This window comes from Phascolarctos cinereus, unplaced genomic scaffold (assembly GCF_003287225.1).
Source record: "Phascolarctos cinereus isolate Bilbo 61053 unplaced genomic scaffold, phaCin_HiC Scaffold_3;HRSCAF=262, whole genome shotgun sequence".
Taxonomy (NCBI): domain Eukaryota; kingdom Metazoa; phylum Chordata; class Mammalia; order Diprotodontia; family Phascolarctidae; genus Phascolarctos; species Phascolarctos cinereus.
Genome location: NW_027555736.1, coordinates 123,611,061 through 123,630,219, shown reverse-complemented (window position 1 = coordinate 123,630,219; position 19,159 = coordinate 123,611,061). Strand labels below are relative to the sequence as shown.

Sequence of the window (19,159 nt, the reverse complement as noted above, 5' to 3'; positions counted from 1 at the left end):
ATTATATATTATACACACACATATATACATACTTTAATGTATACATGCATATATGTTTATATATGTATGTACATGTGTATATATATATATATATATCTGGGAATCTTCTGTATAGAGATAATAATTGAAGCCATGAGACTTGATGAGATCACTAAGATCTTATAAAGAGAAAAAAGAGAGTCTAGAACTGAACCTAGGGGCACTTGCAGTTAGTGGGTGTGACATAGATGAAGATTCGGGAAAGTAGACTGAGGAGGATCAGACAGATAGAGTGGTTGAAGAAAGACAGACAAATTACTTGGTGGAGCTGTTCAGCTTTTTTGGAAAGCAATCTGGAACTATGCAGAGAAAGTGACATACTTACACTTTATTATGCACTCAGTTCATTAGTTCCCTCTCTGGAGGTGGATAGCATTTTTTCATCAGGAGTCATTTGGAATTGACTTGGATCACTGTATTGATCAGAGTAACCAAGTCTTTCATGATTGATCATCATTACACCACTGCTGTTACTACTGTGCACAGTGATCTCCCAGTTCTTCTCATTTCACTTTGCATCAGTTCATATAAATCTTACCTTTTTTTTTTTTCTGGAACTATCCCCCTCCTCATTTCTTACAGCACAATAGTGCTCCATCACAGTCATATGCCACAATTTGTTCAGTCATTCCCCAGTAGATAAGCATCCCCTCAAATTCTACTTCTTTGCCACGACAAAGAGAACTGCTATATTTTTGTACAAATAGTCCTTTTTCCTTTTATCTCATAGGGGTACAGATTAATAATGGTATTTCTGGGTCAAAGGGTATGCACAGTTTTATAGCCATTTGTATTATACTCAGTTTTATTGAGTAGGTGATTCTTAGTTGTAATTCTAGCTTCTTGGCCTTCAAGAATATCATATTCCAAGCCCTCTGCTCCTTTAACATGGAAGTTGCTAAGTCATATATGATCCTGACTGTGGCTTCACAGTATTTGAATGGTTTCTTTCTAGCTGCTTGAAATATTTTCTCTTGAGATCGGAGCTCTGGAATTTGGCTATAATATTCCTGGGAGTTTTCATTTTGGGATCTCTTTCAGAAGGTGATTGGATTCTTTGAATTCCTATTTTGTCCTTTGGGTCTAAGATATTGTGGCAATTTTCCTTGATAATTTCTTGAAATATGATGTCTAGGCTCTTTTTTAGATTATGGCTTTCAGATAGTCCAATAATTCTTAAGTTATTTCTTCGGGATCTATTTTCTAGGTCAGTTGTTTTTCTGATGAAATATTTCACATTTTCTTACATTTTCTCATTCTTTTGAATTTGTTTTGCTATTTCTTGATGTCACATGCCCAGTTCTCATTTTTTGAGCAATTGTTTTCTTCAAGGAGCTTTTGTACCTCTTTTTCCATTTGGCCAATTCTGCTTTTTAAGGAGTTCTTTTCTTCAGTGAATTTTTGTGTCTCATTTACCATTAGGCCAATTCTGTTTTTTTGAGGTGTTATTTTCTTCAGTATTTTTTTGTGCCTCTTTTACCAAGCTTTTAATTCTCTTTTCATATTTTTTTCATCACTCTTATTTTTTTCTCTGCTGCTCTTATCTGTCTCTTTAAAATCTTCCAGGAATGCTTGTTAGGCTTGGGTCCAGTTAGCATTTTTTTTTTTGAAGCTTTGTTTGTAGCTTCCCCTCTCCCCGCACATTGCTGTCTTCCTCTGAGTTTATGTCTTGGTTTTTTCGGCTACTAAAGTAGCCTTTTATAGCCAAGTTCTCTTCTTTTTTTTCTTTCTTTCTTCTCACCTGTTTTTTGACTTTGAACTTTATGTTAAAATGGGGTCTACTTCCATGGAGGCTAGGAAGGTGCTTTCCCAAGCTTCAGGCTTCTTTGTGCTGCTGTTTTCAGAGCTAGTTTTGGGGGTTTTCATGTTTTTGGTGCTTCCATGATGGTATGATCCTGGCAGAGGTATGGTCATTGCTCACTTGGTCTGTGCTCCAATGTTCACCCAAGAAAGGTCCCTGCCTCCCTGCAGCTGCAAGCACTAGGGCTCCTTTTGGATCTGGAACTGTGACCAGATCCATTGCTTTCTTGTGACTGACCAGAAGCATTTGTCTCTGCCCTGGAGCCACCACCCAGAATGTCTCTGGGCTGAGAGCTTCCAAAGGTGCTGCTGACACTGTCATGGCCGTCTCTAAGGACCATTGCTGGTGCCATGCTGTTTGCATTCTGGGCTGACCCCAAACCCAGTGTTACACACCTCTCTTACCAGCCTCCTAAGTTGTCTTATGCTGGAAAAATGTCTCACACTGACCTTTTATTGACCCTGATGCTCCAGATTTTGATTTGAGGAATTATTTTAAAGTTGTTTGAAGGGGGAATGTTGGGAGAGTTCAAGTGAACTCTGCCTTCGTCCACCATCTTGGCTCTACTTCCAGTAATCTCCAATATATTCTTGAAAAAGAATTTCTTTTATCCCATTTCTAACAAAGAGTCCGTCTTTCAGCCTTTACTTTAAAATTTCTAATGAGAATGAGGCCACTAACTCAGAAGGCAACCCATTCTAATTTTGAATAATTCCTATTATAAGGAAGTTTTCCCTTTCATCTATCCTGAATTCTTCTTTGTAGCTCCTACCTATTGTTTCTAGTTCTTCCCTTTGTGGCCAAGAAGACCAAAATATAATTTCTATATGGCAGGACTTAGGATACTTGAATATAACTGCCATCCGTGCCTGATCCAAGTCCATGAATATTTGTCTTTTATACAGCAAATTTCCTGCATTCCACCTACTCTTAACTCCAAGTTCCTTCAGTTGCACATCATATGGCATTATTTCAAAACCCTTCATCCTCCTGGTTGTCCTTTTATGAATTTTCTCCAGCTTTTCAATGCCCTTCTTACAAAATGTGGCACCTAGAAAAGAATACTCTGCAGGTGTGATCTAACAAGGTCATAACACAGCAGAACTTTTACCTTCCTAGTCTTGAGTGCTCTTTTTTCTTTATACAGTTTAAGATTACATTAGCTTTCTTGGCCTCTGAGACACATTTTTGTAACTTAACATTTTGGGTTTTCAGTTCACTAAAACCCTCTTCTAACTATATCAAGTGAACTGTCTAGCCATGCATTTTTATTCTGTTTTATAAAGGTTATTGCTTTTTAATCTCAAGTGTAAGACTGCAGTTATTCTGTTAAGTTCTTTCTTATTAAATTCAGTCTACTCTTCTAGCTTCTCAGACTCTTTTTAGATTTGGACACTGTCTCCTAACTTGTTACCTATCCTTCTAGCTTTGTGTCATCTTCAGATTTGATAAGCATGACATTTATAATTTATAATTTTATATATGCTACTGATTTGGGGGCTATAGGACTAAATTCCACTGAGGAAAAGAAAAAAATTAAAGATTCAGATTCCAGAGTTTGTTAGATACAATGAAATCCTATAGAAAGAGGCACTTAATAAATGCCACTTGAATGAATGAAAACAGCGTATTATAGTGATATTATATTATTTTTAATCTTACCATTTAGAAGCTCACATCCCACCTTCTGCTGCGAGATAGCCCCTTCTACTCCCCATACCCTATGAGGGCTTTCACTCTGAGATTGCCTCCCACTTATATTACATCTGTATTGCATGTGTATATAGTTGTTTGCATGTTGTCTCCCCATTAGAATGTAATCTCCTTGAGAGAAGAGACCATATGTTTGCATTTCTTTGTATTTCAGGAGCTTAGCACAGCGCCTGGCACATGATAGGCACTTAATAAATGTTTGTTGACTTTGATCAGTAATTAAGAACTGCCTGTATTTTGTTGTTGTTGTTTTTTAGTGTAAAACAATGTGTTTATTTGTTTGCTTTGGAAATGCTAGGCTGTAATGTGCTTTCAAGCCTTTTAGTCATTAGCCTGTTGGCGTTGCTAGAATTGAGACAGCTAGACTTAACCTGGGCTTGGCAAATGCCAATCTATCCACAGTCTTAGGTATATAGCATAGGACTTGTGAGGGTTTCTTTGAATTGGAAAACTGTAGATGTTCACACTGCTTAAAGGATAGAGTAGGATCTCAAAGCCAGGTCTTCTGAGGTCTAGGGGCATTTCTATTATGCCATACTACTTCTCTGGTCCTGAATATTATCAGTAAAATATTAGCAAAACCATGAAGGCACAAGATGAAAAGCACAAGAGCTCATAATATGCACAATATAGGAAGTATGTGTAGAGGCAAGGAGGTAATGACTCTTGAGCACCTTGATTAAAGCTGATACTCCACAGTTGATCACTCAATCATCAGATTTTGGTGTACTTATTTCATGTTAGGCACCATACTGGGTGCTATGGATTGTGAAATAAATATGAGAAAATTACAATAAATTGCAGAGGCAAGGAATATACACATAATGTAAATAAATGCCGCAGAGACACACAAGAGATTGAGACATATTAAGCCTCTGTGTGTGTGTGTGTGTGTGTGTGTGTGTGTGAGAGAGAGAGAGAGAGAGAGAGAGAGAGAGAGAGAGAGAGAGAGAGAGAGAGAGAGAGAGAGAGAAATAGGTCCTTGGTCTATTCCATTTGGAAGCCACTTTCAGGACTTGCCTTCATCTGAATGTAATTTGCCATGTAGTAATCCTTGTTTTATTTTCCTCATAGGGCCTTTGTGAGGAAAATACATTCTAAATCTTAAAGCTCTGTTGAAATGGAAGCTGCTTTTATTATCCAAGCTACCATTTAAATCATAATATCTGTTGTCTCTAAGCTGGTATTTTGATTTGGAAAGCCACACTGGGATTTTAAATGGAAAGAGTACTTGCTCTGAGATCAGGGCTTGTGTTCAAATCCTTTCTCTAACTCTACCTGTGGACAAGTTATTTAACTTCCATGGGCCTTAATTTTTTCATCTGTAACATGTAAGTTTGGAATAGATGACTTCTGAGGTCATTTCTACATTTGTTAATCAGTCAGCAAGTTTTTATTAAGCTTTTGCAACATGCCAGGCCCTTTGCGAAGTGCTGGGTATAAAAAGAAAGGCAAAAATGCATTCCTTCCCTTTGAAGAGTTTCATAGTCCAATGGGGAAGAAAATCTGCAAATCGTTATACATACAAGATATAGTATGATCCTCATTCAGCATTTAGTTATCAATACTAATAGAAGATACCATCACTATGGATGATATATGTGTGATATGGAATGAGGAGGCCATACTTAATCCCCCTCCCCACCTCACCCCCGGTGTTTCTTCCATTTGGGAGGTGGGGTCAGGTTAAGTTGTTCACAGCTGAGTTTTGAGTCACATAGTAGACTAGCCAGGCATAGGTTGTGCTATGGGGGTGATCACACAAGATTATTCATTTACTGTTACCTTTCCCAAGTTTATGTACTGCCTATCCGTTTTCCTCTGATAACTTCCTGTATTAATTTTATCTGCTTCTGTCTAAGAGTGACAGTAGTAGCTTGAGGAGCACATCACAATGAGCATTCTTTCCCAGGTCAATTTTTTCCTGTGTGTGTAGTTTCAGTGATCTCTTCAGCTCCAAAGTAGTCAGTTATAATCCCATAATAGGTATGTATGACATGTTCCATTAGGGTATAAAAAACAGAGAATTTTTAAAAAGTTTTTAAGTTGGAACATTTATTGAATGTTCAGTCATAAAATATGTAATTATTAATCAGAATAAAGAAGCTACAACTTAACTAAATATTTTTCCACAAAACTAACAACTAAAAGTTTCTGAAGTAAAAAACAAAATATAGAATTATCATTTTGGGACAGTCGGGAATATCTGGGTGAATCCAGAACATGCTGCCCTTTACCACATGCCTTTGATCTCTATGCGGATGCATAATACCCAAATGTTCTCATAGATAGCCCTCTTATGTCTTTCTTGAACTTTATCTACTTTTGCTCATCTCTACCTGGAGAGCCTATAGATATGAAACTTGTGTCCAAAATAGAACTCATTACTTTCCTCTTCAACTGTACGTGACTTCCTAACTTACCATGTTTCTTTTGAGGTTACCTGCATTTTTCCAGTCTCTTGGGTTTTCAACCTTTGCGTAATCTTCAACTTTTTTTCTTAAAGTGTCCCACTGATCAATGCAGTGGATCATTGATGATTCCAGAGGGTCAGAGATGAAGAATGCTATTTACCTTCTGGCAGAGAGATGATGGAGTACTATGTAGAATTAGATATGCATTTTTGGACATAGCCAGTATAGAGATTTGTTAGATTTAACCATTTGCTACAAAGTTCCACTCTCCATCCTCCTAGGCCCCCAGGAGGGAGAAAAGATATGTGTTTAATTATAGGAAAAAATAAAATAAAAACTCGAACTCTTAAACAAAGTTTTGTATTTGTATTTTTTAGTTCTTGCCCTTTCCTTTTCTGTTTCTTATAAATGAAATCAATGTTTAATTTATAAAGAAATAAAATTGACTTTTTAGTTTTTAAAATAAAACTATTTTTGTTTTCATTACCATTTAAAAGGTATAGTGGGAAAACCCAACCATTTTTCTTTTACAAAATATATTTGGCAAACCTTAGGAACTGGACTGAGTGATTAAATTGGTAAACAAATTGTATAATAAATGACGAAATTAGAAATAGCTTGTTGCATGTCTTATTCAAAAACATAATTTATTATAAAACACAAGATGAAATGAGAACACATTTGTTTTGCCCAGATGAATTCATTGCTATTATTAATTCACTGATACTATAGGTAGAAGTAAAATACCCTGATTACATTTCTTTTTAATTAAAATAACAAAAAATATTAAGAAGTTAACAAATATAAATCCTCAAACCCAGCTGCTTCCTCCTTCCCCCCTTCAGGAATATTGGTAAACCTTAGGTTTCTAAAAAATCGATTCATTTTAAAAGACCTCCATGTAGCTGGTGAACAGTGTATAGTAATGTGAGCAGATTGTTGGTAAGTGGCTATGGAATTAGTAGTATTTAATATTAAATGAAATAGAATCTTGGTAACCAACATTTAGTTGTTTGTTAGACAAAGCAAACATGTTTTTCGAATGAAAAATAGGACAGATTGAGAGCTCCTATGTGCCATTTTTGTGGGGGAAAATTTTTTAAGTAAACTTAAAAACATTTTTTTCTCTACTTCTAGTAATTAAATTCTGAATAATAGCCAAGTTTACCTGTGGGCATTCCTTGGTCCCAAATTGGTCCCAGGTTTCCTGCTTGTATTTTTGTCTTTCTTTTTATGCCTGTTAAAATAAAAATGCTGGAGAAATCTAATATAATCTTTCTTAGGGAGAAAACTATAGCCCTGTGATAAATGGTTTTTTTTGTTTTAAATAAGTAAAAAAATAATGATTACTGGCCAGCTCTTGATAAGCCAAGCTACAATAAAAGGCCATGCGTGTGCTAGGTCTGTCAGTATCAGCTCTGTTTTTTTGCAACAGATGTGCAAGGATGACATATGAATATTACATTTGGAAAGAAGCTTTAGACATCTAACCAGTCTTAATCAGAAAGCATTTTATTTCCGCTAATTGTCTTGTCATCTATTCCTTCATAATAGCTATGCTCTTGTAATGGTCATTTTTATCAGTATCTGTTTCTCTCTCCTTAAGTATTTTTTAAAATAATATTGAACCTCTATAGAAAAGTGGTTTAATTGCTTTGGGAATAGGGGCGGAAGGAAGCTGAATTATGGCCTTGAAACTAGGCAATAAACCTATTTTATGGAAAAAAAGCAAACTTTGAACTCCAGTACTCCAGTGCACATTTGGAGTCTTGGAGTTCTATGTTTACTTTTGACATGTAATCATTAGTTTATTATTCATTGGGCTGTTTGTAGTATTTACATGGAAGTCCCCATGTGTTTTATCACTCTGGAAACCTGGGCAGAATATGGAGTCCTTCATGCACTAATATGAGGGCCATGCTGTGTCAAAATTTTTAACATTAGTTTGCCAACAAAAACTGGCTCTGGAGAATACCTCAAACATGCTTTTAAGCCAAAATGTGCCATAGAAATGCGAGTTGTTATAGGGCTATTATTATTGCTACCTGCCTTTTATTTATCTTCTGATCTCTCTTCTTACCCCACCCTCCATTACTTTACCTCTGGAAATAAGGATTTATCGTAACAAATTATGTCTTTGTTGAGTTTATGTGGAAATAACATTAAGGAAGAGGCATTACCATCTACTTTACCAGTGAGTCACAAGGACCTGGGGACTTAACCATCTATCTTGCAGTTGGAACCTTTTGTGTATTATCTCCCCATTTATAAGATGAGCCTCTTGAACATAAGGACTATATTGCCTTTCTCTTCCCAAAGTTAGCGTAGGGAAGAATTCTTAGCACTATTAATAAGTGCTTTTTAAAAATCCATTCTGTTGTACAAAAATTTAAGAGTTCATGATCTGAAAATTTAGACTTTCCCATTCTCTCTTATCGTAATTTTAGAAAGAAGACTCATATCCAAGTTTTCTTTTGTGTTTTTTTTTGGGGGGCGGGGGAGGCAGGAGTCAATCAGTAATTTTGAGGGAATAAAAGATATAATTTATTTTTTTGTTTCCATAGCCTATGTATGCAAATCTTCTGAAGATAATATTAGTATGGGATTCTACTTGGAATAATCAAATGTGTGATCCAAGGATACTTTTTATAGGTGATAAAACCTAGTGCAGATTGGTTTCTTTGAATTGATTTTGAATTCTCATTGTTAGAACAAGACTAGATAGTATGTGTTCCACTTTTAGTTCATTTATAGGAAATGAAGTAATTGATGTCTCATGTGTCCAGTGGCTTTGTTTATCTACCATAATATTTTGTCTCCATGGGTGCCTTGCTTAGTGATAAGAAGACTGTAGGAACTCCTATTATCCTGCTGAACATGCGCAGTGACAGACATAGCCCTCAGATTTTGGATAAATGTATTTATTCAACTAAATTAGGTCTTTTAGAGAAATCATCAGCATGCAACTCTTCTTTTTCATCCAAGAAATTCTAAAATAAACAAATAAAAGCAGCAATAACTTAGTAATGCAATGGCCCATTCTAAAGAAAATTTAAGGCTATTTCCCAAAAATATTAGAATTGCTGTTGTCTTTTGCTTTCAGAGACAACTTTGCCATGGATTTTAATATCCTCTTTTAGTAATGACCAGATTTGTTTTCACTCCTTTTCAGAAGGTTGACTGTTTGCAGAGAAACTAGAACATATTCTTGCTTAGGTTCAAAAGAGAGCAAAAACATTGAATGTTTGTTACCTTATATTCCTTTTCAGTACTTTATTTTTCTTCTTTTTTGTCCCCAGCTCCTAGTTGGTAGCTCTTTTTGACAGAGGTCAGTGATTTAGTGTGCCTCTTTCTAGACTTCGTTTAATCTCTTTGCCTCTTATCAAGAGAATGGGTGAGGACAGAAAACTGTTTTTGCATTTTTTTGTACAGTTATCTTTTCCACATCAAGGGGGTTAGGGGTGTGGTGTCCCCATGATCTGGAAAACCTGCCTAAAATTTTTTGGCCCTCTGTTCGTACCAGAGAAAAAGTCTGAATTTTTTCTTTTTTCTTTTATGGGGTATTTACAGTATCTTATTGTAAAATTTGGGTTGATATTATATAATATATGCATGTAGTTTATGCATTTCTGAGTTTCTGAACTTTTTCTGTGTTGTCTGCAGCTTCCACAAAATTCCCCCAATAAATCATATTAAATTTCTTATGCCAATCCGTGATACATTGAAACCGCAGTGGGGAAGGTCATGATGTAGAAGAGACAACTGTATTCCTGAGTGTTTAGTATAGTTCCTAGCACACAGCAGTGCTTAATAAATGCTGGTTGCTTGATAGACTAATGTACCCAGACTTACTGTTTCCTGAAAACTCTTTGATTTCATTTGTCCTTTCTGGTACATCTTCAGTTTTGTTTTTGTTTTGTCTTGTTTTTTGAAGTTGAGTTGTTATCTGCCACGTAGAGATAGTTGTTTCTTCATATGTTACATAAACTTCACTTTTGCATTTATTAAGTATCTATTATGTCCAAGACGCTAAAGTGAGTGCAAGGGTTCCAAGATGGAAAAAAAAAAATGATAGTCTGTGAATTTAAGAGAAAAATTTAGTTTTAATTAGGTGGGGGAGGGACAAATTAAGCATGTATTTCCCATCTTCTCTTTCTTTGGTTTTCTTTTCTTATGCTTGTTTGGGAGCTTGCCCCTTTCTTCTGTTACAGGACAGGGCTCAGTTCGCACCACACTATACTCCTTTGGATGTCATATCTCAGAAACCTCTGTATCTTGGAAGATCTGGAACTTGTACCTTCTTCTTGGGGTCCCTCCCTCTGATATGGATGGCTCCTTCCACTTAGCACCTCCTCTTTCTAAGGAGAGAGCTCAGGCCAACCATTTCTTCATTTCCCACCTGGCTGCACACCTTTGATTTGTCATTTCATTCCTCTTCAGGCTGCACTTCTGACTCAAGACTTTTTATCCTATCACATACAAAACTCTTCACACTGGAAACTAACTCTGTCCTTGGACTTCATATATAGGAAGTACTCTCAATGCCTCCCTCTAACTGGTGAGGTCTTCCCAGAGCGTCCATTTTGTGGAGGCCACTCAGGCCTACCATGTCTTCATTGTAAGCCACCTGTGGGCAGAGACTGTTTTTCTTTCTGTTTGTATTTGTATTCCTAGGGCTTAGCATAGTGCCTGACAATAGTAAATGCTTAATAAATGCTTGGTGAGTTGATTTGACACATATGCACACAAGTACAAGTAATAATGAGAAAAAATGAATGGGAGAGTTCTATTTTTGCTGGGGAAATTAGTGCAGATCCTGAGCAGGACCTTTCGGAAGGGAAAGGAGTTCAATAGATAGAAAAATGCAGGCAGTCTCTTCAAGAGATTCACGGTAGTATGAAAGGAGCAATTTATTTTGCTTTTTTGCATTGTGTGAACTGTATAACTTAAATGAAGGCATAATTTTGTCATGTGACACATATTTAGTTGTAAAATATATATGTAATTTATTTAATGGAGGCTCTCTATTAATGCAGATCACAGCTGCTCTATGACTTACCAAACAAATGGTCTTGAGGAATTACTGTGAAGAAAGACTTCATTATCTGACAGCCAGGATTATAAATACAGTCCTCAAACTTCAGGCTAAGCTAATGTATCATTTTTTTATCCATTCTCCAGTTATTGGACAGATGGATAATTTGCAATTTTTAGATATTACATATAGATCAGCTATGAATATTTTGAACAAATAGGTACCCCCTTTTCCTTGTTATTAACATTTTTGGGATATAAAGTCCTACCTATGGAATTAATGAATCTAAAAGGTCTGATAAGCGCTGTGACTCTTGTTGCATATTTTCATATTTCTGTCCACAATATTTGTACTGACAAATATGGCACTATAGAGATTGAATTAGAGAGGGGCAGCTAGGTGGGGCAGTGGATAGGGCTCGGGCCTTAGAGTTAGGAGGACCTGAGTTCAAATGTGGCCTCAGACATTTGACACTTACTAGCTGTGTGACCCTGGGCAAGTCACTTAACCCCGATTGACTCCCCCCCCCCAAAAAAAAGAACGAATTAGAAAGCCTGTTTCTCCACAGCCCTGTTGAAGTTGAATGTTCTTTGTTTTTTACTTTTTTTTTCCCAATATTTTTACCATTCTGGTAGGTGTAAGGTAGTATCTTGATACTGTTTTGAGTTTTTCTTTTAAAAACAAAAACAACACAGGACTATAATTATACTGTACCAATTACAGAATTATGGCAACATTGACTTTTGATAATTTTTAAGTTTTCCCTTGGTGGCTAGGTGGTTGAAGTGTATAGAACAGTGGATCTGGAATCAGGAGGACCTGAGTTCAAATGTGGCCTCAGATACTTACTAGCTGTGTGACCCTGGGCAGATCCCTTAACTGTTTGCTTCAGTTTCCTCATCTGTAAAATGAACTGGAGAAGGAAATAACAAACCATCCCACTATCTTTGTAAAGAAAAGCCTAAATAGGGACAGGAAGAGTCAGCCCCAACTGAAAAAATGACTGAACAACAACAAAGTTTTCCCTTGGAATGTGAGTCCATGTCTGAAAGGAAATCCTGAGTGATATTTTCCCAGATAACTTGCTTCTGAGTTGTTGTTGTTGTTGTTTTAAAAAATTCTCTAACCTCACTAATCCATAGATTAATAAAATAAACATTCTTTAACTCCCTCCTTTCACAGATACACACTTTGCCTCAAAGCAAACCATCATTTTAGTAAACAGCAAGCATTTAGTGAGGGCTATGGGTGTGCCAGGAAATACCAGATGGATTTTTCTGTAGAAATTTTTTCCTTTGCAGCTTTCCATTTGTGATTGAAGCATTATTTCACATTGGCCTTTTGCTCTACTCAGAATGCTTAGTATAAAGCTAGTGATCATTACCATAGCATGATCCCTTTGTAAATGTAAGAGGTAATCACTTTTTTTTTCCTATGTCACTTTTATACAAGTTTCATTGTTCCCTATCTTAGGGCTTAGAAGAGCTAGCATTCAGTTGTAAGACTGTTCAAGTGTGGGAAGGGGGAGACTGATTAAAAAGAATAAGGACTATTTGGATCAGATGGGATATAGATATTTTGGTTAATATCTCTTCTAAGAATTATGAGTAATTATGTGTACAAGATTTGACAGCAAAATTCATTGTGTGTTTCATTTGAATAACACATGGTACTATTTTGATGCCATGGTCTTTTTAGTATCTCTTCTTACCAGTGGGATGGTGACATTTGTTGGAGTTAATTTTTTTCTTGTCTCTAAAATGAATTTTATTCATACATATTTGCAATTTTTAGATATTATATATAGAGCAGCTATGAATATTTTGAATAAATAGGTACCCCCTTTTCCTTTTTATTAACATTTTTGGGATATAAAGTCCTATCTATGGAATTAATGAATCTAAAAGGTCTGATAAGCACTGTGATTCTTGTTGCATATTTTCATATTTCTGTCCACAATATTTGTACTAACAAATATGTCTCTATTAAGATCGAATTAGAGAGGGGCAGCTTGGATTAGAGAGGTGAGAAATAGTGAGAATATAGGATGACTTCCAGGTCATCCTGGAAATTAGTGAAGATCCTGAGCAGGACCTTTCAGAATGGAAAGGAGTTCAATAGATAGAAAAATACAGGCAGTCTCTTCAAGAGATTCACGGTAGTATGAAAGGACCAATTTATTTTGCTTTTTTGCATTGTGTAAACTGTATAACTTAAATGGAGGCATAATTTTGTCATGTGACACATATTTAGTTGTAAAATATTGAGTTTATGAAAAATCATTCTTTTCCTTTTTTGTAAATGAGACAATATTGTTAATAAACGAGACATTGCAGTTAGTAATTGCTACTATTCAGTTCTAAATTTTTTAAGTTTTTATTGATTTTAAAAAGTATTATTGTCATTTCCCAAACCCTCCTCTTGGAATAAAGAAAGGGCAGTTAAATTAAAACAGATTGACCATGTATGACATTATATGCTTTATTCCATCCCTATAGTTTACTCCCTCTCTCTTTTGAAGGAGTTATATTTCACTATCAGCACCTTGCAGTCAAGATGGATCAGTTCGTTGATCTGAATTCTCATAACTTTTAGCATTGTTTTCCATTAACGTGACCATTGTATTGTTGTTGTTCAGTTGTTTTTCAGTCATGTCCAGCTGTTCATGACCCGTTTTGGGGTTTTCTTGGCAAATATGCTGGGGTGGTTTACTGTTTCTTTCTCTAGCTCATTTTACAGATGAGGAAACTGAATCAAACAGTTAAGTGACTTGCCCAGGGTTGGTTACACAGCTAGTATCTGAGGCTGAATTTGAAGTCATCTTCCTGACTCCAGGCCCAGCAATTCTATCCAGTGTGCCACCTAGCTACCTTCTCTCTGTATAGTGTTCTTTTGATTCTGCCTACTTCTGTCTTCATCAGTTTCTGTAAGTCTTCCTGCAAGTCTGAACTCTCCATATTTATGTTTCTTATGGAGTATTAATATTCACTCATATTCATTTACTACAGTTTGTTCAGATATTCCCAAGTCAGTAGGTATCCTCTTTGTTTTCATTTTTTTTCCAAACCCTCAAAATGCATTAAATATTTTGGTATACACACGCGCTCACACACACACACACACACACACACACACACACACACAACACACACACGGCTGGGGGGAGAACCTTTATCTGTGCTTTTTACTCTTTGGGCTATATATGTCCTGGTAGTCATATCACTGGGTCAGAAGATATGATCTGTTTAGTAAGTGATTTTTCAATGCTGTTTGCCTTTTTTAAAAAGTAAAATTGAGATTCCATTGGTCAGTATTCTACTTCTTTTAAAAACTTTTGGGCAGTTTGTATTATTTCTGGAAATGTGGTACTTAGACTTTTTAATTTATCTTTTAATTCTTTTTAATTCATCTCTTGGTTTTCCTCCTACCTAACTGATCATTCATTCTCAGTCTTCTTTGCTGAATCCTTCTCCAGATCATGCTGTCTAACCTTAAGTGCCCCTCAGGGTTCTGTCCTGAGTCTCTTCCCTTCCTCTTCCCTTCTCCTTCTATACTACTTTATTTGGTGATCTCATCAGCTCCCATGGATTTAATTACCAAATCTGTACTGGTGCTCTCCTGCCCCAGTCTCTGCTGACCTCTAGTCTTGCATTTCCAACTGCCTTTCAGACATCTCAAACTGAATGTCCCGCAGACATCTTGAGCTCAGAATGTCCAAAATAAAACTTGTTATCTTTTCCTTAAAACCTTCCCCACCTCCTAACCTCCCTATTACTGTAGAGGACAACACCATCTTCCTAGTCCCTCAGGTTTACCACCTGGAAGTCATCCTATATTCTCACTATTTCTCACCTCTCTAATCCAAGCTGTTGCCAAGGCCTGCTGATACCGCCCTTGCAACATCTTTTGAGTATGTCTCGTGTCCTCTTCTCTGACACTGCTACTACTCTGGTGCAGGCACTTATCTCCTCACGCCTGTCTTCTATAGATCCTGTGGGTCTGCCAGCCTCAGGTCTCTTCCCACTCAAGTCCATTCTTCATTCAGTCACTAAAAAGATTTTCCTAAAATGTAAGTCTGATCCTATATGTGCGTGTATGTACTTCCCGTCCCCATCATACACACACTCACTCACTGAAGTCTGTTGGTTTCCTGTTGCTTCCAGGAACAAATACAAAACTCTCTGGCATTCAAAGCCCTTCATAACCTAACCCCCTCCTACCTTTCCACTCTTCTTATACTTAACTCCTGGATATGTATTCTTGGATCCAGTGACACTGGCTTTCTGGTTATTCCACAAACAAGACATTTCAGCTCTCAGCTCCAGGTATTTTCTCTGTCTCCCGTGCATGAAATGCTGTCCCTCCTACACTCTGATTAATGACCTCTCTGGCTTCTTTTTAAGTTTCAGCTAAAATTACACTTTCTACAGGAAGGTCCCTCTTAATTCCATTGGTTCTCTCTTTTAATTATTTTCTATTTCTCCTATATATTGTTTTATATAGTTTTGTTTGCTTGTTGTCTCCCATAATAGATTATACATTCCTTGAGGGCAGGGACTATCTTTTGCTTCTTTTTGTATCCCCAACACTTAGCATAGTGCCTAGCACGTGATAGTGCATAATAAGTCTTCATTGAATTGAATTGAATTGAATTTTTAAAAAATTTCTTTGAGAGTTCTGCTATCTGACCAGATTTCAAACTTAGTATCTTTATTTTTTTTAAATATTCTGAAGTTTCTTGCTTTTGTTTGATAATCTCTGGGGAATTGTCATGTTGTTGCTTTTAAAAAAAATTCTTGCTGATTTTTCCTTATATCTTCGTCAGTCTCTTTGTTGGTTTATCTTTTTGAGAACTGAGTTTATACTCAGTCATTTTTCTATTAGCTTTTTTGTGTTCACGTAATTCTTGCCTTTTACTTTAGGTAGTTCATTTGGGGTTTCTTCACTGTTTGACCTTCTCCCCTTTTACTGCTATAATTTATGTGTTTTCTTCTGACCAGATATTCCTGAGGCCAAGCAGTTTAGTAAACCATACCAGAAGAGGATTAACCACTGCTATCTATGTGCCTAGTCTCTTTGCCCCAGGGCATAGAGGCCCCCTTCCTTGTCTTCCCTCACAGTTATACCCACCTTTCTGGCAAATGATTGGGTGGGATGAATTTTTTTTTTTTGATGGGGGTGAGGATGCTGGAAACAGATGCATCATCATCATCTTATTGCCCTTCATGCACTCTTAAACTTAATAGGTTATCATTCTGTCATTACATTTGTCAGTATTGCTAACGTTCTGCCATAAGTTTGAAGTTGGGATGGAAAGTAAGGAGAGAAGAATTACTAGAACTCTCCTTCCTCTCCATATTACTAATTCTGTGATAAATTATTTTTAACAGAGGTCATTTGTTACCATAGGTTATGGAAAATAACTAAGGCACCGCCCCCTGAAGTGATTCTTCTCGAATTGCTTATATTATTATTCTTTATTTTGGATCTTGCTGTCCTTTGAGTTCACTTCTTCTGCATCTCTTTAAACCTGAATTTGTACTATTCAGGTGTGACTGTACTCTATACTTCCTTCAAATAGATGAATATTTTTAAACTGTTAAATTGAGAAGTGTGAAAGTGCATAATCAAGTTACTTTTTACTCTTGTCAGAGGACTGACTATAAAGTAATGATATTGGTTTTCATGTTGCTCCTGGAAATTAATTCTATTACTTTATAGATTTACTTATCACTCTCAGCAAGGGGTTCATTTTGTAGACTTCTTCCCTGAAACTGGGAGTACTTTACCTTGATTCTGAGGTTGAAAGTCTAGAAGCACTATCACATTGCATAAGGCATCCATTGCAATTAAGACCTGATGTGGGAGATGCTGGTGACTTTTCTATCAGCTTAACTGATTATCCTGAATGTTGACATCATAGAGTTCTGAACTGTACTTTGTCATATGATCCCATCATTCATTGTTCTATAAAATTAATTATTTTCTAGGGTCCATATATTTAAGTAGGTAAGAATAAAGATAATGCTATTTGAAACAGATCATTTATAAACAAGGCCTTTGGTTTTGATGCCCTTATTCGAGGCTGATGATGATGATAATAATAATTTACTCAGTGCCATTAATAATGATGATGATGACAACAACAGTGATAGTAACATATTTGAATGTTACTATGTACTTTTCTATCACTTTCTACAACCTTATCTAATGAGAGGCAATATTGACTGATGTATAGAGTATTGGACTTAGAATCAAGAAAACTCCAAGGCCTCAAATCCTATATTAGACACTGAGTAGCTGTGTAACCATGGGTGAGTCATTTAAGCTATTTCAGCATCAATTTTGTTATCTGTAAAATGATATATGATGATAATGGCATCTACCTCCCAGAATTGCTGTGAGATCAAATATGATAATGCATTTAAAGTACTTTCCAACCTTAAAATATGTTATAAATGTTAGATTCTATTATTATTATTATGTGCCTCTAACCACATTTCTTTTTTGATACAGCTGAGATAGAATTGGTCCTAGGATGAGATATTGTTGTGCTATTTTAATTATTCAGTGTAATTTGAACTATTACATAGATGGATAAATTAACTGCTTTATATAGGGAAATAAACATATTACAATGCAAGCTCATATTACAGGCTCATTGAAAACAATATTCATAACAAGCATGGTAGCAGGATGATGGGGATGTACCTCATCCTTTTTCTATATGATTTTGTTATTTTCCCACTGATAACTCCATTTTGAAAGATTTTCATTTTTTGCAGCTTGGAAATTATGAGTATTTCCTTTGGTGACATCTCTTAAAAATATTGTTCTTAAATGTTTATGGATTAGTGTTGTTATTATCATTACTGTTATTTCATTCTCATTGTTATGATTTTAATTATTATTTTTTTTCCTATTGAAATTAGGTGATACTAAGTAAAGTGGTCTTGAAAACTTATACAAGACTGATTAATTATTTGTCCATAGCCTTTCTGTGTTTAGTGTTGTGCCATGCTCTATTTTCTCATTTAGCTTTTATGAGAGAAAATGAACATGATGGCATAACCTATATGTCATATGTTAGGAATCCTCTTGACCATAAGCCCTCTAATGCTTTTTTGGGGGGTCTGGTGTGTTTTTGGCAGGTCATGACTGCTGTGAGACAGTGAAGGTTCTGCTCTGTGCTTCCAAAGAGGGACTCCCTGTTTTTGTGGTGGCTGAGGAAGATTTTCGCTTCATTCAGGATGAAGTATATGATGCTGCCCAGTTCCTGGCAACCAGTGCTGGCAACCAACAGGCTCTGAACTTCACCAGGTTTCTGGATCGATCAGGACCACCCTCTGGAGATGTGAACACTCTAGATGAGAAGGTGGCGCTGGCATTCCGACACCTCAAACTGCCAGAAGAATGGAACGTGCTGGGAACAGACCCAACTTTGAACGGTGAGGACATTAATAATAGGAGAAAGGAGGGCGTGTGAATATGTCTGGAAGTCTACCTCAAAACTTGCCTTTTATGGTTGTGCTGCTTTTAAATTTGGGATAATTTGTCTAATACCTGCCTGTCTAAGGTGTTACCTTAATATCTTGGTTAATTTTTTTTATTAACATTAACAATCAGCTAAACTTGCTTAATAGTTGTTAGCATTTAAATTAATTCATTTCAATGCATAATAATTTTCTAGTTATTCTCTTAAGTCTTCAAGTTTTTTATTTTTCCATTTTTATCCACTTTTCCTCCAAGAGTGAACATTGTTAGCTTGTACTTCATTCTTCTGGTTTGGCTTTTAAATTTAAAAAAAAATTTTGTCTTTGCATTTTTTATGGTTGCTTTTTTCAAATTTATTTGTATGCTACGTATGTATTGGTCTTTATTGCAAGAAAGTATTTCATTACATTGCTTAGCGTAGTTTATTTAACCATTCCCTTCTTGTTAGGCATTTGGAATGTATGAGAGAGAAATGTTTAATCAGCCTGGAAGAATAGGCTGGGGCGAGATTGTGAAGAGCTTTAAATGCAAAATGGAAGGGTTTAGATTTTTATCATAGAGACATTAGGGAGCATCTCTTGGTTTAGAAAGTGCTTTCCCCACAGCAGCCCTGAAAGATATGTAGTATAAATGTTATCACCCCCATTTTAGAGATGAGGAAAC

The 19,159-nt window shown here is 36.1% G+C and overlaps 1 protein-coding gene across 10 annotated transcripts in view; it reads left to right on the top strand.

Annotated features, from left to right (window-relative positions):
* The window catches only part of AKAP13 (A-kinase anchoring protein 13), a 388,825-nt gene that overhangs the window by 169,439 nt on the left and 200,227 nt on the right, over positions 1 to 19,159 (top strand). For all 10 annotated transcript variants that reach the window (XR_002320358.2, XM_020964547.2, XM_020964586.2 and 7 more), the window contains exon 4: positions 18,154 to 18,450. Coding sequence is in view for 9 of the 10 variants with exons in the window: in XM_020964547.2 (XP_020820206.1) it covers positions 18,154 to 18,450 (297 nt within the window). In the remaining variant the exon portion in view is untranslated. The remainder of the gene's footprint in view (positions 1 to 18,153; positions 18,451 to 19,159) is intronic.